Below are 24,640 nucleotides of genomic sequence, written 5' to 3'. Positions count from 1 at the left end.
TTTCACGTATAATCCAAATAAAAGATATGTCTCACAAAATATGACATGTGAGATCGTCTCACACAAGTTTTTGTCAATTTTTTTTGTCAAAAATTTGTATGAGACGGTTTCACGGTCGTATTTTGTGAAACGAATCTCTTATTTGGGACATTCATGAAAAAATAGTACTTTTTATGCTAAGATTATTAATTTTTATTGTGAATATCGATAAAATTGACATGCCTCACAGATAAAAATTCGTGAGACCGTCTCACAACAGATTTACTCTAATTTTTTTATATATAAAAAAATTGTTACCGTGGACTTGAAAATTTGCCCATTATATTTTCTTCCACTCCCACGATCAGTTAACCTGTTATACCAAAAAGACATTTGCCTATAAAGATTATCTTCTCTTATGCCTCAAGTCGATCTTGTCAGCGCTTGCGCCGGTGGAGGAAATGACCGGAAAATAGTCTGCGAAACTTTGGCAGATGATAATTTACCGGAAAATGAATTCATTCCCGACGAAGAAGACACCGACTTCCCGCCTGAGTCTTTCTGGCTGTCGAAGGATGCTGAATACGATTGGTTCGATCGCAACGCCTTTTTCGAGAGAAGAGATTCCACCAAAGGCAACGCCAACTCTGCGAGTTTGAACCATAATTCTAACCACAGTTCCCAGAGGTTTTCATTTACCTTGAAATCCAAGGCTTCCATTATAGGACTGCCAAAGACTCAGAAGAACACTTTCTTGGATTCAAGCAGAAGGAATGCATGTAGATCGGTGAACGTAAGGCTGTTCCCCAAGCGCTCCACGTCGGTGAGAAAATCTACTATTGCTATAATTGATCCCGGGTCCCCGAAGGTTTCTTGTATCGGGAGAGTCCGCTCGAAGCGCGGCCGACGGAAGTCGAATTCGTCAAAGAGAACCGAGAAACCGCCGGAGACCAACCGTGAGAAGCTGGTGCAGAAACCAAAAACCGGAGCTGAGAAAAAGAAAAAGAAGAAGAAGAAGAAGAAAAAGGGCGGGTTTTATTCCAAGTTAATGAGCGTATTCCGGTCCAAGAAGGCTGATAAGAATCCAGACAGGTCAAGTAGCCATAAGATCGTGGAAGTCGCGGAAGAAAAACCGGCGGCGGTTGAAGCGCAGCGGAGGAGCTTGAGTCAAAAGGCTGCGAGCGAGCCACCGACTTTGGGAGGGCTCACTCGGTTCGCTTCGGGGCGGCGATCCGGTTCTTGGGCCGCGGAGGATCTCAATCAAGTGGTTTCGGAGTCCCTGGACTTGGATCGGCGCGCGCGTGTCATGGCAGAAGCTGAGTATTAGTAATTGCGATGACGTGGCTATAAGTTCCTATAAAGAGATACGGGATTTGTGTACATTAATGTACTTCAAATTTTAGACTAGTGTGCGAGTAATAAAAGTTTTGAGATTCTTTCCACACATGTTCTTACACAACAAAAATATAAATATTTATTAGTTAACTTTTGTTGAAGAATATGCATCTCTATGGCTTTGTTCATGAGTCGGCGATCTAACGGATCAAAAAATATTATTTTTTATCTTAAAAATATTATTTTTTTATTGTAAATATAAACAACGTTGACCCATATCGTGATTAAATATATTTGAGACGGTCTTACAAGATACCTATAAGTTTACATCATAGTAAGACCGGCGATGCTTTGTAGTATCTCAACTGATGTCACAATTATTTTTTCTTACGAACACACTCGTTCAACTACATATAAAAATAAATATGACTTTTTTTTATACAATATTTAGATCAGGAGCTAGGACAGTAGGAACAAATATGTGAATTTGAGTACGTATCTTTTTTTGTTTGTTTGTATGATTAGATTCAACCCTCAATTTTTGCTTTGTGCCGTCAAATAAGAACGAACTTGTGAGGTCTAATCTGTCCCGCAATGCATTGCTTTCAAGTTCGTCGGATTTGGAAAATATGTACATAATATATACACACACAGAGAGTAAATTTAAATTATTATATGTTCTATCGGTTTAAAATCTGGTAATTAATTAGATGGGGTATCTAATATTTTAGAAAATCGAATCAAATCAAAACGTCAGACTTCATCCTTTTACCCATTTATATTTTATGAATAACAATATTGTTAATTTTGAGACTTTTTAAAGTTTGTATGCTCAAAATCATTCATACAATAAAGTTTGTTTATTATTATAATTATTTAATGAAATTAGGAGAATTTTGTTGACTTAAGAGTTACTTTTAGCCTTAATTTTATTGAGGATTTCATTGAATATAATCAATGATGAGTGTCGCAATGTTGAAAATGTATGTGTAACCGTGGTCTATGCATATATTTGAGTATATTTAATTAATTTAATCAAATCAATGCGACAGAATACTGAAATAGAGAGCCTCCATCTTTGACTCTAAACGTGACACACATTGAGGGACTCGTTCTCTTCTTGATCCCGATCATGTCCCACCTGTTGTCATGCACACATACAAACAAGACAACAGCCGAATAACTCCGGTGAGAATTACATTCCCAGTATAAACCATGTATACATGCAATCATACAGACAATCTAAAAGCATATAACAGGCATTCATAACATGTATCAAAATCAGAAACATGAATCAAATATTTATCGCATGTATCAAGATCCGAAACATGAATCAATATCAATAATAAATCATATTCTAAAGATTTACCATAATCAGAAACATAATTCAATATCAATTAATGAAACACTCTCCGTGATTCTCAGACTCAGACTCGACTCAGTCCTAATCTAGGGATCCCGATCAGAATAAGAACATACACCCACCTACACTCCCGATCGGGGTGGTGGTATGTTCTTATTCACGGACTTTGGCCCTTTCCATACCGAACATCAGTAATAGAAGAAACTCCAATTCTATCCACTTCGATATGACCAAACATCCAGTGTCCTGACCTATCCATCAAAGACTATGGCACTTCCGCCATACATTATCCTGTGATAAAGTGNAACTTCGATATGACCAAACATCCAGTGTCCTGACCTATCCGTCAAAGACTATGGCACTTCCGCCATACATTATCCTGTGTTAAAGTGCAATGGGCCAATGACGATTCCTCACTATCCGGCCCTTCTGTCACAAGACCAATCATTTAATACCTGCTATCTATAAATCAATAGAACAAGCATATCAATTCATTCATTAATTGCAAATATCAATCCAATAAAATAAAGTATGTGATTTAGGGAAACTCGAGTCAAACCTCACTCGAGTTGTGCAATTCCAACTCAACATTAATCTATACCTTTATCTTCTCCGTTTGACGAAGTCGAAGTTTCGAATTCAACTCTGTCCATACCCAATCTGGCAATGACAATATCGAACAGGCACAATATCAATATATAACTCAATTCAAAAATCTGTTCTTATCAATACTCAAATCAAAACATAATCTGATCAATGTCAACGATACAACAATACCATCTCAATCAATACTGAATCTGATCAATATCAATCTACCGATGTTTCGACGGCATAACAATACATTCTCGATAACTCCGTCAATCTCAACATCACAGATATAATATCAGAACTCAAAATCAATAACGGTACAACTCATAATCAATAACAATACAACCCTGATATCGAATCTTTATCAAATCAATTCCGAAAATCATAACAATTACATAAACAATCTGTTCTTCGATCTGACTTCAATTCTACGATGCTTACTATATCAGAAACACCATATATGATTCATATTCGATTTTGACAATATCATAATTTCAAATCATATCCAAACGTAACAAACTTACATCCAGTTGAAGCTCTCATCAATATATACTCAGTACTGAAGTCGGATTGAAAATCGGACGGGCGGATCTTTCACAAACTTCCAATTTCTAAACTAAAAGGCGTAAGGATTATTTCCTCACTTTCCTCAACCTTTTCTCGTTTCTTGTTTTCGACTAAACCGAAGGAATTTCATTTATATATATCATGTTGCATGAAATTGAAACGTGGCACACTTTCACCAAACTTAGGTGGCGCTCGAGCGGTTATGAGTCACCGCTCGGGCGCGCAACCTTCTGCCCGAGTGTTCAACTTGTTCTACTCTGGCGCTCGGGCGGTAACTTTCAGCCGCTCGGGCGCCAGACGTTCTGTCTGAATTCTTCTTTTGTGATGCATTGGCGCTCGAGTAGTCATCTTATACCGCTCGGGCGCCAGATGTTCTGTCCAACATCTTAGCTTGTATTGCACCGACGCCCGACTTCTCCACTTGAGCTCCTACAGTCTCAATATTGCTAATTAATCCACTTTTGATTACAGTAATTAAATCTCGGGCATTACACACACGTGCATCCAATTCTAANGTAGCAAAAAGAGTAGTTGTTGATTGTTGAATTAGTTGGGAAGAGATTACATAATTCAATAGTAAAAAAAAAAACATTTATTCAATTTGTAATCAAATCTACGTACCATCTTCTTGAAACCACATTTCTTATAAAGAAAGGCTCTTGTTCTCAAAAATATATTTGGGTTTTAAAATATATTTCCCATCGATTGTTGTTATTATTATTTTTTTGATCGATTATTTCTTCAAATTAAATGAATATATATATAAATCAGAAATGCAGTTGTACATCCATTTCGTTGTTCATCTATTTTGCTACCTCAAGTTCAAGAACTAGTTCAACATGTCAAATATATATTTGTTATCAATAAAACTTGTAATAATAAGAAAAGTAAACTACCACACAAATTACCCTTAATCACGACTCAACTCTATACATGTGTAAAGAGATTATATTGCATGAATTAATTTCATAATTATATGTTTTCTTTTCTTGGAGTTTGCATTATTTGCCTACATGAATTCAAAAAGTAAGAAACTGAAGCTTATTATTATTATTATTCTGGTGCATGAAGAGAAATTATCTCCAAGTTAGTCAGACAGACATAAAATAAAATGACAGAAAAATAATTCACCAATAAATTTGAGTTTTACAGAATCAACAGCTGTTCTCTGTTTGAACTAGCTCTTCTCTCCCTTCTTCCACCAGCGATTCTCGCGCCGACATGATGCTGCTGCCAACCAAACTCGAGTCAAAATCCGAGCAGTCAATCCAATCCTTGAGCAAATCCTCATGCCCCCAAATATCCGGGATCCAGACCCCACCCGCCACGTCCACCCAGTGCCTCTTCATCCTCTCTCGCCCGCAGCAACTACTCTCCTCCGCCCCGGCGTCTCCGCTTCTTGTCGATGCAGCGCCATCCGTTCGCGTGTTTGAAAGTGGTGGTGGTTGACGTGGTTGGTGAGTAGCTACTGCCTTTACCTTTTGTTCTGATTTATTGTTCATGGATGGGGTTTTGGGATTCTGGGGGCGCATGGTTTGGTACGATCTGAGACTGGTGCTTGGTGAAATCAACGAGGAGGAATGAATGAGAGAGTGTGCAGACTCGTATGCTAGACAAGTGTTTCGTGTTGTCTTCTTGTTTTTTTAGATATTGGATTTTATTTAGTTTGGTTTCAGTTTCCGCAGCCCTTTCGGTAAATCATTGTAGCCCATCATATGCAATCGCTTTACACGAAGTTACGTACCCTTGATAAAAATTTATTTAATTATAATAGAGTATGTAAAGACAAAGGAGATGATCATATTCTATCAAGTAAATTTTTGATGCAAAATAATATTTAATGTATGGAGGAGAATAGCAATGGGGATATTTTAAGGTTAGAGTAGTGGAGAGAATGACATGTTCCTTCCATGTAAGGGAATTTTTGTGTGGATATGTGAGGCCGATGTTGATTTGATTATTTATTTGAATTTCTAATTTTTTTTGGCCCGTTCACGATGGAGAAATCGATACGCAGACGATGTGATTTTGTCTGGAATAAGCTCCACGAAATATCTCAAGTACTCTTGCAGCGTGGAATACTAATATAACAACTAATTTTTTTCTGGCATTGTCGCTGTTTCAGCATTATTAAGTTTTGTTTTATGAGTCATGTGATTTCAAATTTTTTTTGATAACGTGAAATTTTTATGTATAGTAATCTTCTTGTACCTTTATGATGGAATAAAAATATTCGAAATTTAATTTAATTTCATTTGACTAGTAAAATGTAGTATTATCATCTAATTAAATATTTTATTTTTAAATAAATAAAAAAAAAAAAAAGACGAAAAGCGAAGCCATACCAGGAAAAAAAATGATTCGAAAGAAGATGAAATATACGTAGAGAAAAGATATTAAAAATTGTTTTAATTCGAAATATTCAACAAAAAAAAAGCTCACCCAATTAACTAATTTAACTTTACTATAATTAAGTTTTTTAGATTTCCGAATGTTCCCTCTCACAAGGCTCATAGCCAAACATAGGATGGGCCACTCGTCGTAGGGTCCTCCACATTTCTTTTTTTTTTTTGTTCATTTTTTCTTTTGTTTTTTCTCTTCTTCTGAATCTCTGATCTATTTTCCCAATCTACCTTTCCAAAGTTCAGATATTTGTTCTAATCTAGAACCCAGTTTACAAATCTTCAAACTAAATTCTCTGCCTATTTGTTTCACTAATCATATGATGCATAGGCAAAATAACCATCACTATTTTCATCTTTTAACATTTTCAAAAAAATTAGATATAAAAATACACTTGGGCATAAATTTTAGGTTTTTCACTGCACTAGGCACAACAGTGTATTCAGATTTGTTCATGCAACCATAAGGGTAACACCTTTAGTGTTAATCCAAAGGCTACAACCCATATATGCATTTTTTCCATGTAAAGGAGTGTGTGGACTCGTGAAAATACATGTAGCCAGCCTCCTTGCAGCCCTTAGATCAAGATATGAGCCGCATCGAACCACCCCGGCCAGTACACTTGAGGATTTTTCTTCCACGTGTTTAGGAGAACGTAAAAATTATGTGTAACACAAGATTTTGTGCGGGGCTCAGATAGGGCAAACTACTAAGCTTACTATAGTTTTTAGGTGCTCCGACTCAAATACATAGATTTATCATGTTTAGTAAAAGGAAAAACCTACGTCTCCATCGCTTGTCAAACTTAAGATTCATATTTTGTATGAAAGCCAAAAACCTGTACAGATGACAATCAAGTCAAAGACTTACTTCAAGGCCAATAAATATGTAACAGTGGAATGGACCGAGAGTGTTTTCAAGCTCGGGGATAGCGGGAACGTCCTTTCTTCCTCAGGAACTCGGGAATCTCAACTCTGCCATCTAAAAACGATGATGGCTGTCTGTTCTCGGCCTGGGAAAGCTGATTTGCCTGTATTTTAGTACGGGACAACAAGTTGTCAGGATCGAGTGAAAAGTCGAGCAGGCATAGCATAATTAGAAGTATGGATGATATACCTGCAGGTTTCTCCCATCGCTTTCCTCTTGACGTTTAAAACCGGTGGCGATCAATGTTATACTGACCTGAATTCAGTAGCATATATATATAGGTCAACCTTTTATCATATTTTGAGCTTCAGAACTTGTATTTAATAGAGAAGAGAGAAATTCATAGTTTCTATAACATTGCAATATTATTGCTTTCACCGGTCCCAAATTTTGTTAAGCAGCTCAGTTTCTTTCCCTGTGTTAACACTTCGAGCTTCAGGAATTTATAATGTCGAGTTCAATGAGCATTATTGCAAAGTTTGAGGATGTATGCTAGAAATGGCGGTAGTGATTGTAGTCAGTTTTGTCAATAAAAGGAATATTAAAAAGATAAAACTTACTTGACCACTTAGCGACGGGTCTATCACAGCACCAAATATTAGGTTGGCGCTTGGATCGACAAGATCGTATATGACCTCTGCTGCGGCGTTTACCTATGGTCACAGATTGAAAAAACACAGTTTCTGAATAACATGAATAAGAGAGAAATCATGAACAAAGTATACAGAAGATAGATACACGATATCACCAATAAATATCACACGTAGCAGGGTTTATTGCAAAAGAAAATCTCTCTCCCTCCTCCCTCCTCCCTCCTCCCTCTCTCTCTCACAAATAAAATGCTTATTTTTTTATTGACCTAGCTACAATGCAAAAAAATCATCGCAGGAGGTTTCCTTAAAATTCATTAAACCATGTAGCTGGGAGCTGAAAGGAAGAAATGGTTCAATCAACATCTAAGTTGAAAATAAATTATGGGAGGACAAGAAGAGTGGATTGAAAGCAAGGCAACACAATCAATATCACAGAGAGGAAACCGTAGTGAAGTAAATACAGAAAGTTTTCACTCGATCCTTTTTTCCCCATAATAGACGTGAATTTCACATCAAAATTAATAAATCACACTTCTAGATGTTAAACGATGTAAATAGAAACAAATGTCACAAAAAATATACTAACATAAAAACTAAGTTTAAACCAAAAAAAGTGGGGAATAGGCCATAGTTCACCTCAAACAATGTCAGATCAGAGCCACCAGTTATATTCCACACAATTCCGGTGGCTCTCTCAATCCCGATATCAAGCAAAGGCGACTGAATTGCATTCAATGCAGCATCTCTGGCCCTGGTTTTCCCTGCACACGGCAATATTTAGACCAAACTATATGGTAGAACGTTCTTGTAAAAAGTTTTTTGATCGGAACAGTGGATTTTGTATTTTTGTCCACACCCATTATAGTGAAAACTAAAAAGATGTTCAATATAAATAAAACTATAAAGATATTTTAGGAACATTCTGAAACAGATTCACTCTGTGAGCAATTTGTTGGCTTCTTTTTCTTTATGCTCACTAGATATTTTCCATAAGATTTCTGATTTTTCATGTCACCTCTTATATTTGGACCAAAAATAAAGGAACACAGAAAATATTCATTTACGTTTTTCTCCCTGGGTATAACCAATATAGCACTTTACTAGGGTGGAAAAAGCCCCGATATATGCAAAATGCATACATATCTAACCCCCAACGAAAGTACTAGTCCCTCATAATTTATTCATAGCGATTGCTCATTTTAATTTTATTTCCCAAAATATTTCAAAGCGTTGAAAACACATATGTAGAGTCAGAAGCAACAAGTATCTATCTCCATGCTTGAAATTCTTGAAAAATGGGGCGAAAAGCTAAATATCTGGTGTTATTGGGAAGAGTAAACACAAGAGATTGGTTAACAAATGACGAGAACGTAGGAAAAACGGAAATCGAAATTCATCCAGGAAGCAACGCATGAAACCAAATGGTTTATTTGCAATACCTGTTGCAGTTCCTATTCCCATTAATGAAGAGCCTGCATTAGCCATAATAGCTCGCACATCAGCAAAATCTACATTCACTAGCCCAGGTATCTGCAAGTAATGACACTGGCAATTAATTTCCTTCGAACAGGAGTGTTAAGCAACTGATTCTCCCCAGATAAATATAGAACAAAACTAAACAAGCATGTTTATAACATGCACGCACAACTGAACACAACACCATCTAGAACTTCAGATATGGATGATACTTAAGAAGATTGTGTCCATGATTCAAACATCATCAATCTCTGTAGTCTGTACTTGCTAAGATCGACTCCAAAAACAGAAAAAAGTGTAACTTCGTAAAGCGAATCCAATCTCATCCTCACTTTGGTGTATAGTAATTTGCCATCAAATTTGAGTTAACCTAAATAAAAGCCAGATTCCTGACACTCAGTAATGAAGTTAAATATTAACAAACAAGAAAGCAATTAAAAACTTATATAAAAATAAAAACAACACTAAAAGCTTTCCGCTGAAGAATAGTTGCATGAATAACAACATAAACCAATCAAGAGAAATTAAAAATATAATCAACCATAATTATTAGAACAATAGCATTTGTTATACAGGTACATACCGTAATTATATCAGAGATACCACGAACTCCTTGCCGAAGAATATCATCAGCGAGATTAAATGCTTCTGTTACTGGGGTAGATGCAGAAACGGCAGTCAACAGTTTATCATTTGGAATCACTATTAACGTGTCAACATTTTCTCTCAAAGCAGCAATTCCTTCTTGGGCTTGGACAGATCTTCTTCGTCCCTCAAAAGCAAATGGAGTCGTAACAATACCAACAGTCAAAATACCCATTGATTTTGCAATTCCAGCAATCACAGGAGCTCCACCAGTGCCTGTTCCTCCACCCATTCCAGCCTGCACAAAACACAAGATGAGAGAATGAAGAAAACAGAAGCAACAATTTATGTCCGCAACAACACTAGTTTCTTGCCAGTTAAATGCTGACCCAGACAAAGACATCATTATTTCATTAAATGTAGATTTTACACTAAAATAGTAGGAATTTAGGAAATGAACCCACATAATGATTATTGCTTGGTTTCACTTTCAAATCATTCAAAGGCATTCCATTTGCACATCATATGTATGAGTGGACTGGCAAGAAAAGCATAAATCTAAGTAACGGTATATAGAAACAACATGATGGCATTAGACAACATCCAGTTGGTTACATTTCAACTAAAATAAGACTTTTCACAAGTGACTAGGATATGAAATTAAGATTTCTATAAGCAAAAAAGTTACAAAAATAAAATCACAAGTATTTCTAGAGAACAGTCATCTCTATGGATCCAATCAAATCATGATTGAGACATAGAAAACAAAAAATTCAGAATAAGGCTCTGGTTTATTATAGCCGAAATTATTGCTGCTAAAAATAGCTGCACTCGAGGTATTACTCATTTAAACATAATTGTATTTATGAGTGACAAATATTAAATACGATATGGCTTAATATTTTATCGACGACAAGCTAAACTTACCGTAACAAAGACCATGTCTGATCCATACACTGCATCCTCTATAGATTCTTTGCTCTCGGTAGCAGCATTCATCCCAATATCAGGGTTTCCACCAGCCCCGAGTCCTCTAGTCAGCTCCTGACCAATCTGCAGCCGATTCTCTGGAAAGACGGGTGACATCCTCATCGCTTGGACATCAGTGTTAACGATCCAGAACTCAACACCTTTCATTGAGCTCTCTATCATCCGATTAACGGCATTTGAGCCACCACCTCCAACGCCGATGACCTTTATCTTGGCCTCGTTATAACTGTTCAAACTTGACGAATCTTTCAAGCTCTCGGAGACACTTCCGCTCAAACTATCCTGCCTAGAATCTGTAATTGTAGGGTTTGTGTCACCCCTAAGCATCGAGATCTCCGGATGTAGATTCAGAAACGAGTCCTTGCTCTGAAACTGATTGACACTATGAGAGTTTGCGGTGCATTTTAGCTGGAGGAAACTCAAACCACCTTTATTACTAATGCTTGGATATAAATTCTTTTCTTCGAACACTTTGAAGGGGGTAATTCTTGGACCAGGAAAATTCCTCAACCTTACCGACCTTTGAGTATTCGGAGGAGTGAAGTAAGGGGATGTGCACGTGACCATTGCGGAAAAAATATGAACCAAGAAGAATTGCGTTTCAGCCCAAAATGTGCAGATACAATCAACTAAATCCCGGTTTTTTGCCTACTTTTCTTCTCACAATCTGTCATTAATTAAATCTGCAAATAATGAGACTGCCAATTTAAAGTAACGCCAATGTGCAAAAGAGTAAACACATTACAGTTGTAGCTGAATATTGAGAAAACAACTGCTTATCACAGGACTAACTCGCGCACAATTATAAACGGCCAAGTAAAGCAATAGTAAACGAAGATAGAACAAAACAGAAAGCGGCAACTAAAACCCAGAGAGAAAACCCCATTCCGCACTTCCAAATGTAAGGGTTTTAGAAAAGCTCGTATCAATCTCCTTTATCAATAATTTTCAAACACAAAAGAAAAAGACGTTCCAAAAATAGCATTAAACGGCAAATACAGCGAGAAGAACGAATTAAACTCCAAAAAATGAAGGTGCTCACCTCAGCCAACAAGCAGCGTCGAAGCGACAAAGAAGACTTCAATCGAAACGTGTGCTGCAATCGAGGAAATGGAGAATTTCCGCTAGCAAATGGTGGTGTCAAATTGCCGGCGGAGGATGAAAAAAAGGAATCACGAAAGATCTCCAGGGTTCACAAATCACACGAGTCAACTTCAACAAACTCTCTTTTCGACGAACTAAATTTAATATAAATTTTTAAAATATCTCGTAATAAATTCATGTATTAGCCGCTTGTCCATAAAATTTTTGTATATAAAATAATATACATTTATCCATAATCTTTTATCCGTATACAATCAATTTAATTTTACCGAAAGGAAGATAATATGTAAATAAAAATATTTATGATTATTTTAGATAATAAATTAGAAAATCGCATATATGGATGATTTTTTTAATTATTTTTCCAAACATGAATAGGGTTTTAAAACTGTAGCTCAAATTTGGCAAATTCTTGTCCGTATTATTATAAAAAAAAAAATAGACAATATTAACCCGTCTCACATATCTTTCACTGCAACAAAAAAGCATTTACTTGTTGTGTACACTGTCCCGTTTAATTGGACTCACATGACGAGCATTTTAAATGAGTCCGTGATGGATATAACATCTTTTTTTAGAAAAAATATCCCAAAAAATGCAATTACGTGAACAATGAGAAAAATAATACATCAATTCCAAGAGAATGTCTAAATAGTGATCCACATATTACATTTGCTTGCTTCCTTTTTGGCAAGAATTGGAACGTGACTGCAGCTTTAGCCGGAATCGTAATTAATTTGTCAACCATTCGTTTGATCAATATGGACAACTAAAGCTCCTCCTCCAAGTTCTCAACTTCTCCTTGGCTTTTGGAGCCTTGGATTGCATCTTCAGTACTTTTGCTTCCTCACATCTAAATTCACATGGCTCGCGCTAGAACAGGTGAATGAACGTATAATTAAATTATGTACATACCATCATGCCTACCAATATAAGAACAACGTTTAGAGGGAGACATACATGTGGCTAGTTAGCTAGTCTAAATTCACACTTGGGGAATTTTAGTGACATGACTTTTGTCATACGGGTGTGGGTTGCATGAGAGAAGTTGGATTGTGGACCAAAAAATTTACCTGCTGTTTCCTTTTCCTCTCTAAATCAGCCTGCAGAAGAATCAAGAAATAAATCTTGTTTTGAGTAGAAAAGTTTTTTGAATCATGACATGTCGATGGATAGTGATTTTCCGAGTAATTACCAAAGCTTGTTTCAAGACTTCGTTCTCTTCTTTTAACTGGTTCAATTCAGCTTCAAGTTCAACTGTATAAGCCTGCCAATTTAATCGATACATCAAACTTGAATCATCGATATCGATTTAATGTTTGAAATCATTAAGCCACTGATCAAGTACCTGCTTTCTTGCTCTTGATCGGGCAGCCGATTCTCTATTCTTGATCATCCTTCGTTGCCGCCTTTCCACCACCCTTTCCACCGGCCCATCTACGATCCTCTTTTGTCCCCCACTCACCCCGTCCATTCCATACTGATTACCGGTACTATCAACTTGATTCGTGCACAATCCATCAGAGGACACTGGACTTACTGGAGATCCAATTCCTATACCTGCCTGCCCCTGCCCGTATCCTACTCCACAGCCATTCCCCATTCTACCAACAAAATTACCGGCACTTGGCTGCTGTGTGTACCCGTTGCTGCCTCTTTTTGCCCCACTAGAATAACTAGACACGTCTCCGACGCCACTCTGGGGAAGCGGCTGATAAGTTCCGACCACAGGCCTAGCAACGAAATCGTGAACCATTTCTGGATGGTTGCAGTTTTGGTACATTCCATATGAAGGTGGCTGCTGACATGGTGCGGAGTGGTGATCTTGTTCTTGTACAATGCCAGCCCGAACCAAGAAATCTTCCAGCGTCATTTCTCCAAATGTACGTTCTCTTTGAGCAGGATTCGGATTTTGAGCATGGCTTCGACCATCTCCACTTCTGTGGATTTCGGACCACACTTCATCCACAGTTTTACGACACAGCGGCTCCGGGACACTAAGAGAACCTTGTCTTGGTAAGCTAGATTGCTTGGCCATGCCCTTATACGCAGACAAATTAGTTTCGCAATGGGGAAACTGCACTGCATTAGCGGCGTTCATTGTCATTTGAGTTTGCGATTGAGCCTGATTCTCTTCAGCAGTCCATATGCTATTGAGGAATTCATCCATGTTCACAGACCCGAAATTCTTTCCACCCTCACACACACTGTTCTGAAACTCGTCGAGTGTTAGCGAGTATACTGATGATTGGAACGGCTGGTTCTTGGAGTGTTGCTGCTTCGACTGTGACGAGGACTCGACATCTCCCGGGGATTTGGTATCAGAATCGGTAGTAACCATTTTGGTCTATGTAGTACGAGTCTTTCCCTGATTTCGCACACAAGTTTATCAACCAACAAATATCAGCAGATCAGTAAAACCACCTGCAGGCCCATGATCTCATAAGTCTGATACTTAAATCTACTGAATTTAATATGCTCAAACGCTACGAATATGGAAAAATATAAAGCAAGGGCACACACTACATCAGTGCAAATTAAACCAAATAAATAGGAGAAAAACCATAAACAGGCCACCAAACATATACTATGTCGATTGAAGATTGCCTATCTCTGTCGTCTCCACTATCTCTACTATATTACGGATCGTCATTGGTATGACCTATTACACTTTTTTTTCTTCCGATTTTACCCCAATCTCATATTAGATATTCGGATTCCATTTGGTAGACTTAATTTTAACATTTATATCAATAGTTGACTCCAGTAGTCTGAAAACTGAAGAGAACCAACCATACAGGCATGGATAATGGAACCAAGAACTGGAAAAGTTACCTTTCCTTTACCAGATTAAAGCTAAATAGTCAGCAAAATCTTCGCAGAAATTTATGTAGCTCCAAGTACCAAACAATACGCATCAAAAGAAAATCCTGCTGCGGAAAAAAATATAAGTTCCCAGAAGACGAAACCTCCAGCATCACATGCACTTCTATTCACACGTCAGCTTATATGTGTGCGTATATATATATTAATTCCATCGAGAGAGAATTGACGAGAATACGAAAAGGGTTTACTTGCAGCAGCAGCAAGTTTGCCGGATGGCAGAAAAATGGAGGAGTTGCCCAAATGAGGACTTTGCCCGGAAACAAACAAAATAGCTGCTGCATGTCTAAGTACACGTGTTGGACATGTGTTTTCGATACAGTTCCGGATTCGGAGCCCTGGTTTGCCCTATGTCTACACGTATCCATTGCTGCCGTTTTTCCCAGCTGATGATCACTCAGGCCATGAGTGGCTTTATTTTCTAAAATCTTCCTCTTGAATTTTCTTATTTTTTTCCTAAAATCTAATTGGTCCATTGGGTTGGACTCGCCTGAGCTCAAACAGCTCAAACAAAAAAAATTTGGGCTGACCCGAATACAGTTGGGAGTCGGTCTAATGAGATTGGACTCAAATATAGAGCTTGAGTTAAACAGGCGAAGTTTTTTATTAAAGCCCGACCCAATCTAATATAAATTTATTTTATATTTAAATAATAATACGGTGCTACAATTTTTAATGGCTGAAAAGAAAAATAATAATATGTTTGGATCCGTTCGGTTAAACTTACATATATTATTTTCAAATTTATATATAATATTATTAAATATGAGAATCTTAGAGTAACTAACTTTTGATATTATGATCTGTTTTAATAATTATATATATTAATAAAGTGTTAAATTTTGAATGTAAGTCATATATATTTTAGTGGATAGAACCTTCATTTCCTAAACTTCAAGTTGTAGATTTAATTCATACTTTACTTCTTTTTTCTCTTTCTTTTTTATTTATTTTTAAATTCATATATCAAAATTACAGTATAGTCTCTTACTATTTCTTATACTTATTACATCACTATTTCTTATACGTGTATTTTGATCTTCATTTTTTTTATTTATTTTTAAATTTATATATCAAAATTGTAATGTAGCTCCTCACTATTTCTTATAATTATATTATGATCTTTATTTAAATATAAACCAAATGAATTATAAAAAAATATTATACGAACACGCAACGAATGCGTCGGTGAACTAATAATATAAATTTAGCACTCTTAATAAACAGAAAAAATAGCATGATGGTCCCCTATAATATCATTTCTAGCTTATTAATAATAATAATAATTATTATTATTATCCTTGATCTGCAGTACACAATTAATCGGTCGACGTTCTTGTGCAACAGACGAAATCTACCCGTTGTTTCATTCTCCGATGGAATCGACGCCTTCTACTCCACAATCCACCGATCAGCAGCCTCCCCCGCAAAATCCCCAGCCACCCTCCCCTGCCGCCGCTTCCCTTCCAATACCCACCACCACCACTGTTTCTTCTCCGAATCCGAATCCCTCTAACCCACAATCTACCGCTTCCCAAACAAGGCCGACGTTTAACACCAGACCATGGCAGCAACCCACATCGCCGTATGGCCATTTCTCTCTGCCGCCGCCTCCCTCGATTTCTTCTTCGTCTGCGTCGACCTCTTCGATTACTGCCCCACCCCCATCTTTTTCCTCGCTCACACCCCCTTCTTTCGCCCAACAATCCCAGGTATATGTATATCCCCCGCCCCCCGGAAATTTTTTTGCTCTTACACGCAGTCTAGCCACAACTCAGGGCCTATATCTCTACTCACATGTTCAGTTTGAACCACCTTGTAATGTATTGATTGTCTGTGAGTGACCATTTTGTTCTAACATTTCTAGATGCTATTAAATTTATTCAGAAAACAATTTGGATAAATTTTAGGTTTTTGCCTTTGGATTAAAAGGAATTAAGAAGTAAATGGTGATCGATTTTGAGATGACATTGGATTTGGCGCTAAGAATTGCACGCCCTATTTATGTGTCGATTCAAAATGAGTACTTTTAATTGGATTGGTATAGTTCTAGAATCAGTTGTGAAATTTTTTTTAATTGGTTGTGATCGTGTATTACAAAAATTTACTATTTCTGCTTGTGTTTTTGCATTTATGGAACTTGGGTTTTTGGTTTTATGTCACTCTCTGGGGTTTAGGTAAGGCAGCCAATTCAGGGGATGCAAGGAATAGGAATGACTGGAGCACTGGGCACAACATCATCAATAAGACCGTCCGCGGGGGTTCCTACCCAGCAGTTTAGACCTTCTCAGTCACCTCAAAGGCCACAGATGATTCCAAGTAGCCAATCTCCAGCATCACAGGTTGGTTCATCGATAAAATTGTAAAATATTATCTGGCTGTAAACTGCTGAGATCGTTTCTTTTTGATTGTTTTAACTTTGGGTGGTGCCATTTTGTCATCAAGTACTTATCCATCATCGAGTTTTGTTGAGGCATCTATCATCGGGAGATCTTTGAAAATCTGTTTCTGTCCGTGATTGGTGGAAACTTTTACCTGTTTTTTTCCCTAAACATGTCTTATATGTAGGTTCTGAAGATTCTTAGCATTTAATGAAGTTTTTTTACATACTTGAAGACTTACTAAGCCGTGACAGTATATTTTAAGTTCCATGAGAAGACTTACATATTTAGTGTGTCATTACTCCAGCTGCTACTCTCTACAAAGGCATGATGGCTCATGAATAGTCTGGCACTTGTTTTCGTTTGAAAGAGTCGAGTCCTGGAGGCCTAACACTTCTCAGTAGAAATATGATGACTTTTGTATGCTCTACCTTTTACTTTATTAACTGTTTATAACTATTGATTGTGCCTTTTGTCAAATTAAAAAATATTGCTAGTTGTTGATAGGTGAGTGAAATTTGTATTGCGTTGATTGATTGTATTTATCCAAGAGTGGATGTCTTTGAGAGTTAGGCTGCGATTACATGATGGCTAAAGTTTCTCTATATTTATGAAATGTCGTGCTGGTTGATTGAGAATTGAGTTATTTTTAGTGTAACGTCAAATTGTTTTCCGATTCAGAATTTTCAAGGGCATAGTATGCTGAGAACTTCTTCTTTGGGATCTTCTGTATCACAGTCCCCCACCAGTGCTCAAGGGACTCAGACCCAAAATCAGCCATGGTTGTCATCTGGAACCCCAGGAAAACCCCCTCTACCAACCTCGTCCATTCGACCTCAACCAACCCCTCAATCATTTCAGCAAAGACCTCACATAACTCAGCAACATCACAACATTCCTACCACCTCTCACAAGCAGACGATTAATTCTGGCCAACAGGTGGCACAACCCCCAGCCTCAGGTCAGCAACAAGAGCATCATGGCCAACAACTTCCATCTTCAAGGATTCAACCACCCTCATCTCATCAACTACAGCTCACCAAGAGTCCAGGATTGGGAGGCCAGAGACCACCTCTGGGCATGACACAGTCTGGTGCACTCCAGTCTGCAGCGCTCCTTAAAACAGCCACTTTGGAGACTGAAGAAGTTCCTAACAGGGTTGTAAGCAAGCGGAGCATTCAGGAGCTTGTAAACCAGGTGTGTTCCACTATCTTTTCTATGTTTGACTTTGTTTGAGTTTTGACTTGACTTAACTTGAAGTTTGGTATCCATTGGCTCTTTCTACGCAAGAATTGAAACCAAATTTGACGAAGATTTTACTGTCTCTCGGTGAATTTGATCAGATTTTTGTTTTGGCTGCTGCTTTGTTTATGGTTTCTGCCACTTTTATTCTTTTACACTGGTGGGAGAGTACTGTTCTTTTTAATCATGTTTGTGTGGTTTCCAGCTTGTGATAACCACCTACCCTTTTGGGCTAGCATGCTCAACAAAATCTGTTTTGAAATTTAAAACCTCGTTAAGTTATGAAAGCTGATTAGCCGAAGCACATGTTTTCAACCAATCAAATAATGAACAAAACTTGAAAGATTGGGACTTTCTCCGACCTCCAGTGGTGGATTAGTCTCTTCTTTTTGTCATGTAGCATCCTCTCGCATTATTCTTTTAAGGAAGTTTTTTGTAATAAAATTAGTTTGCTATGTTCGTGTACAATGTATTAAATTCTGAGTATTTGTTTTAATTAAAATATGACTTATGTGCCACATGCATTTTTACAGATTGATCCATCAGAGAAGTTGGATCCCGAAGTTGAAGACATTTTGGTGGATCTTGCTGAGGATTTTGTCGAAACGGTAAGTGAGATATTTCAAAATTTTAAGTCTTACCTAAACATTAAGGACATTTTGTTTCATCATCGTTATCATAGTACATTCCTGCTAGATGCTAGATTGCCTACATGTATATTAGTTTTCAAAACCAAGCTATTTTTCCACCTGTCATATCTTAAACCAAAATCTAAGATATCCTCTTTAACCAAGTTTATCCAAGTTTTCAATGGTCTACCGCTCCTACTCCTTCATTAACCTGTCAATCTAACATATATCGGATTGGAGTCATGTTTGGTCTTTTCTTCACATGACCAAACCATGTTAGACGTCTTTTCCTAATCTTATCTTTTATAGGGTTACACTTGAGTAGCTCATAATCTTTTCATTCCTAATTTTATCCTTGTGCATTTTGCCATACATCCATATTGACATATGCATCTCTGCTACCGCCATCATGCATATATAGTCCTGTTTGTTTTAAAAATATATTTTTCTGGTGTATTTGATCGAGTTTTTCATATGTTTAGTTTGAAATTTGAAATACGAAAATACTCTGTCACATTTCAAAAGTAGTGCATCAGTTTCTTGAATGCTTAAACTATCCTATTCTGATAAAAATCTGGTTGAAAACTGTTCTATTTTCTGAATGAGTCTCTGGTTGCATGCTCTACACGTATTCTGTACTCTGGTACCATCTGATTACTGTCGTTTGCCTTTCTTCATTAGTCTCCCATACATTGAAAAGCTCATCAACTTTCCCTTCGATTTTGCTGTACCAGATTACGACATTTGGTTGTTCATTGGCCAAACATCGAAAATCCACCACTTTAGAGGCGAAGGACATACTCCTACATCTTGGTTAGTTTCTCTGTGTTGCTTTTATATATTCAATTTTGATGAAAATATGTGTGTTAAAACTTGTTCCCAATTTTTTTTCCCAGAAAGGAACTGGCATATGACTATTCCTGGATTTGGTGGAGATGAGATCAGGATTTACAAAAAACCGGTAAAATTTTCTTTGCTTATTATTTAGCCGGAGGGGCCACTTGTAAAATTTCAAATCTTTTGAAGGCTCTTCTATTCCTACATATAAGCATGTCCAACATTTCAAATATGTTACTTCTACTGATCCATTTCGCATGGTTTTCCAGTTTGTCAGTGATGTTCACAGGGAGCGGCTTGCAACAGTGAGTGGTTCTTATTTGTTTCCCCTTCTTTCTCTGAAGTCATCGTTTTCACTATGCATGGAGTGCTAGCTTGTTTTGATTGGTTGAAGATGATTGGATACTTGTGAATTTTCTTGTCATCTGTAAATTCTGAGGATTATTAGTTCAACTCTATTTATATGCCTTTATCTGAATTTAATTTCTTTGATCCTTCCTTATCTTAGCAGATAAAAAAGTCAACCGTGGCCCCAGCTGCACAAACTGGTGGGAAAAGTCACATGGCAAGGGCACCTTCCAATATCATTGGTTCTCCTCCTAAACCCAAAATACGAGAAGCTGCATGAGACATCACATGAAGCTGGAAAATTTATTTTTCTGGTATTTGGTAATTGATACTTTTTTAGTTTTTTTGCATTCGGAAGTATATCTCTAGAATGATTGTTGAAATCACGAAAAAGCACGATTCATCTTTTAAGCATTACTTCCAAAGTTTGATTTACTCGATTCTTTGCTTGTACAATATATCAGATGAGTGAAGTGTTGAAAATTGAAATTCATTTATTCTACCCGTTGCCTTCTCAATATCATTACATCATTTTTTGTGGAAGTTGGTCACGAACCTGCCTGTGGACAAGCTGTTGGCACTATAAGTAAGAGTGGATCATGTTGTCACTGGGATCAATTCTAGAGCAGAGTACTTACCATTTTATCGTTCACCATTATTGTGCAGCTTATCGATTCTTTCTTCTTTGATGCAGGCCGATTCTCGGAAGTAAACGAGGGCAGATCTTTTGAGCGACTTCTTGTTCTCGCGCATTGCCTATAGCATACAGCAGTGGCTGACCTGGGGATAGGCTGGATTGTCTCTTCTAACTCTTTTAAGTTTAAAGTAATACTCAAATCATGAAATGTGTAAATTGAATTTAGTATCACTAATTTTTTTAAAAAAAATATTAGATTCCCCCACCCTTCTCTAGTGTTCTTTTTCCATCACTGATAGACTATTGGAACGTTTGGCACTACTATTTCATGGGCAATCCCAAGTTTATATTTGGTGAAATGTAAGGGATATGACATTAGTTTGAAAATCATAGAAAAATTATTTGCATTTTAAATATCTTAATTTAATATTTTGTATTATGCAATGTGTATTTTGGGATACGTATAGTGGTGTATAGATTATAGGAATGCAACTAACGGAATATGAAAATTTTTAATGCTTGAAATAGATATATTTGAGTTTGAGTTCGATCAAAACTCAAAAGTTTTAGTATTGTTTGTTCTAGTTTGGTTCGAAATATTGGTGAGTTATTTGAAAATATGTATTAAATTAATAAAATATTAAAATCCACGGGTTTGTGGATAGAAAACAAATTAACACCATCCTGAAGGAGGTACTTAGAAATTTAAAATGAATTCATGATTGAGAATTTAAAATTTTTTTGGCAAATTTTTTTAAAAAATATCTGAAATTGTGGATGTGTTGATTTTGTAATATAATAATTTGAAAGTTACCCAAATAATTGAATAAAATTATATTAGAATTTGAAATTTTTAATAATTGGTAAATATTTGAACAAGCAATTGATTGGTGGAATTATTCAAGAATTAGGACCATATAACTCAATGGAAGCTGGTCAAATTTCAAAGATTTTGTCTCATTACCATTTAAGAAAGCAGTTAAAGCAACTCTCTTTTGAATCATCAATAAAGCGATCAAGTTGGATACGCTCTATTGACCACATTGCTTAATTAGGAATATTGATTTATATAGCATAAAATCAAATAAGTTGATATTATAATAACTTATTTATTAAACACAGTATATTTCTGATTTTCAGTTTTTCGTTTTTGTTTTCAAACACTAAATCATTTTTTTATTTTTCTCAACTTCTTCATAATTTACAAGTACTTTAAACTGAATTCAATGAGATTTATGCACTTGTGACCAAAGTAGGACAATTTCTTCAAATTGTAACGTAAAAAAGATGCAACAATATCAAGGACTTGAATATATACAAGTTTAAAAACAATTAATATCTTATTATATTTTTCTATTTTATAAAAAATTTGGGCTTGGTACCTTTGGTACGCCCGTCCGTTTGATGTCATGGCCAATATCTTTTTTTTAAAAAAAAAAAAAAAAAAACCCTTCGTTCTTTTGCAGTCGTGGGAGGAATAGTGGCTGGGTGAGATGGAGAGGAAGAAAACTCATAAAATATTGATTCTCTGTATGACTGGATGAGATTCAGTGTTGCGTTTTGCCATACTTTACGTGGAACTGGGGGTGATCGATCCGTTTGGCGCACCAACAAAGATGTGGCCATGGGAAGATGGCACAGATTCATTGGCGGTGGCTAAGAGAAGAAGTTAGTATTTTGCAGTGTAAATTTTTGAAATGTGATAATAAGGGATATTGAGTTGCTTAACTATTACTTAAATGTGTGATTCAGTGAGAGCTTCATAAACAAGCTTGGCATAGGATAGATCATAGATGGATGGTGCTTCTATGAACTGGCCAGCTGGTAAAACGATCAAGGTATATATTTTTGTGATACTTGCAGTCTGTAGACCACTTTATTTATTAATTTTTAATTAGTTTGTAAACGGCTGTACATTTCCTCTTTTCTTTTCGTAGGAAACTAATGCTAGTTAACTTGCATGCTGTTGTGGCTCTTGCCAAAGAGCTTCAGGTAATTTTTGTGGTTATCAAGAGGAGTTTCTTTCTGTCAAATTATACCGAACTACTGATACTTTTTAATTAGCAAAAGCAATAGTTATCAATTGTTTCATGTGTTTTTGTCGTCTCAAAGTGATTTATTTTGCAGCCCAAGTACACTTAAAAACTAATTAATCAGGCAAAAATAAATTGCTAGAAACACGGGATAAGCAAAGATGAATACAGCTTCCATGTATTGTAGACAAATAGACAAGGATAAGGAAGGTGACTTATGGAGTGAAGGGATGGTAGATTAATTAAATGTTTTAAAGGAACGTCAAGATATTAAACTACGTTTCTCTATTTGCTTAAGTTGAAAATTCCATTATCCACTTTTTTATAAATTTTTATTTGATATGCATAATGCAATGCTGCACTTTGTGGTTAGTGAGTTACATGAAGCATATATGCATCAGGATTTACCTTATTAACAATCGGCTGAATTATACAAACAATATTATATTATACACGTAGCGTTTGTATATCATTCACTAGTATGAAATAAAAGTATCAAGTATAGAACAAGAAAACGAATAAAAAATGGGGATATAATTAAAATTCCTTTATTTCTTCAAAATCTGTTGAAAGTTACCTACCGCACTTAAAAGAAGCAATTAATTGGACGTAGACCAAAGCCATTTCTTCTTCTCAAAGTCAAAACAAATTCACTGCACCGCTCCTAGCCTCCTGCAACTTCCATGTAATAATAATCCTCGCAAACTCTAGCTAGAAAACCCACAAGCCTCGGCCAAATCGTGTGTGTGTGTGTGTGTGTGTGTGTGTGTGTATTCATGTATGGAGGGAAGTACTCGACAGCAATGGCGGAAACGATTTCGTGGTACGCTTTGCTGCTGCTACTGTTGATACTTGTGTTGAGTTGCTGTGAGCCGAGTGAGGGTGGCAGAGAAATGAATTCCAAGTGCAGAGGGGGCACGACGAGGGGCCGTGCGATGAGATCTATGTGGTGAGAGAAGGGAAGACGCTGCATAGTATCAGCGAGAAGTGCGACGATCCAAATATTGTGGAGGAGAATCCCCATATCCATGATCATGACGTCTTTCCTGGTCTGGTTATCAAGATTACCCCATCAAAATATATATGATGGACCAGTTTTATATAATCTTCTTTCTTATGCATGTATTGATCCATATTCGTGTGATATCATATATAAATGGTTTTCCGTAGCTGATCATTTTCCAGACAGATAAATTTACTGATTTCCATTTTATATACACATGCAAGTGCTTCGCCAATAATCTGACCATTCCGAATAAAAAAGAAATTTCGTATTAAAATTGCATAATTTCTCATTTATCAAATACAAACGCTCATCTCCAACTTAATTATAATATATTTCAATTTGTTTTTTAAAAAAACAAATCTTCTTGTTATATATATAAATTTATTGATGTGAGAACATTTTTGGAATATGTTCGGCAAAACTTATCCTTTTCATCATGCTACAAATATTTTTTGGGAACTGATGGAAAAAAGCATACTGCGTCACGGCCCGTGGCCTGGTGTATGACGTGATGAAATGATTCACTAATTTGTTCAAATGACCAAATTACTTTGACGTTTCTTTTATATTTTGCACTCTGTAGAAATCGATTTCCGACTCTCCCACAGCCGATTATCATCTAATTACACTGCAATGTTACTATAGCTTCTGTCATCCATACATATGTTCGCCAAGTAATCCAGAACATTTAAGTATCGACGCAGTGTCGTTAATTTCTTTAAAGAGACACGAAG

The 24,640-nt window shown here is 36.6% G+C and overlaps 4 protein-coding genes across 6 annotated transcripts; 2 read left to right on the top strand and 2 right to left on the bottom strand.

Annotated features, from left to right (window-relative positions):
- The first annotated feature begins 318 nt into the window (after positions 1–318).
- Positions 319–1,421, top strand: LOC140959641 (uncharacterized). The gene has a single exon (XM_073417571.1). It carries the CDS (start codon positions 398–400, stop codon positions 1,304–1,306), a length of 909 nt encoding a protein of 302 aa, XP_073273672.1. The 5' UTR covers positions 319–397; the 3' UTR covers positions 1,307–1,421.
- Positions 1,422–6,932: 5,511 nt separating this feature from the next.
- Positions 6,933–12,033, bottom strand: LOC140959467 (cell division protein FtsZ homolog 2-2, chloroplastic-like). 3 transcript variants are annotated; one of them, XM_073417296.1, is made up of 8 exons: positions 11,849–12,033; positions 10,744–11,504; positions 9,815–10,114; positions 9,195–9,285; positions 8,392–8,516; positions 7,723–7,815; positions 7,352–7,417; positions 6,933–7,265 (listed from the first exon to the last, which is right to left on the bottom strand). In XM_073417296.1, the coding sequence occupies exons 2-8, from the start codon at positions 11,371–11,373 to the stop codon at positions 7,152–7,154; spliced, it is 1,419 nt and encodes a 472-aa protein (XP_073273397.1). In that variant the 5' UTR covers positions 11,374–11,504; positions 11,849–12,033; the 3' UTR covers positions 6,933–7,151. The 3 variants fall into 3 exon arrangements, with proteins under 3 accessions (XP_073273397.1, XP_073273396.1, XP_073273395.1); XM_073417295.1 differs by having other exon boundaries at positions 10,744–11,489; XM_073417294.1 differs by having other exon boundaries at positions 10,744–11,473.
- A 443-nt stretch (positions 12,034–12,476) lies between these two features.
- Positions 12,477–14,995, bottom strand: LOC140959468 (protein ABSCISIC ACID-INSENSITIVE 5). The gene is made up of 5 exons (XM_073417297.1): positions 14,746–14,995; positions 13,259–14,334; positions 13,106–13,177; positions 12,984–13,013; positions 12,477–12,783 (listed from the first exon to the last, which is right to left on the bottom strand). The coding sequence occupies exons 2-5, from the start codon at positions 14,249–14,251 to the stop codon at positions 12,667–12,669; spliced, it is 1,212 nt and encodes a 403-aa protein (XP_073273398.1). The 5' UTR covers positions 14,252–14,334; positions 14,746–14,995; the 3' UTR covers positions 12,477–12,666.
- Positions 14,996–16,113: 1,118 nt separating this feature from the next.
- Positions 16,114–20,515, top strand: LOC140960105 (transcription initiation factor TFIID subunit 12-like). The gene is made up of 8 exons (XM_073418239.1): positions 16,114–16,505; positions 16,971–17,135; positions 17,856–18,371; positions 18,950–19,024; positions 19,780–19,858; positions 19,942–20,006; positions 20,152–20,187; positions 20,394–20,515. The coding sequence occupies exons 1-8, from the start codon at positions 16,170–16,172 to the stop codon at positions 20,508–20,510; spliced, it is 1,389 nt and encodes a 462-aa protein (XP_073274340.1). The 5' UTR covers positions 16,114–16,169; the 3' UTR covers positions 20,511–20,515.
- Positions 20,516–24,640: the final 4,125 nt, after the last annotated feature.

The sequence above is a fragment of the Primulina huaijiensis genome, chromosome 15, assembly GCF_012295235.1.
Source record: "Primulina huaijiensis isolate GDHJ02 chromosome 15, ASM1229523v2, whole genome shotgun sequence".
Taxonomy (NCBI): domain Eukaryota; kingdom Viridiplantae; phylum Streptophyta; class Magnoliopsida; order Lamiales; family Gesneriaceae; genus Primulina; species Primulina huaijiensis.
Note: the sequence above shows the minus strand (reverse complement) of the source record. Positions and strands in the feature narration are given on the sequence as shown.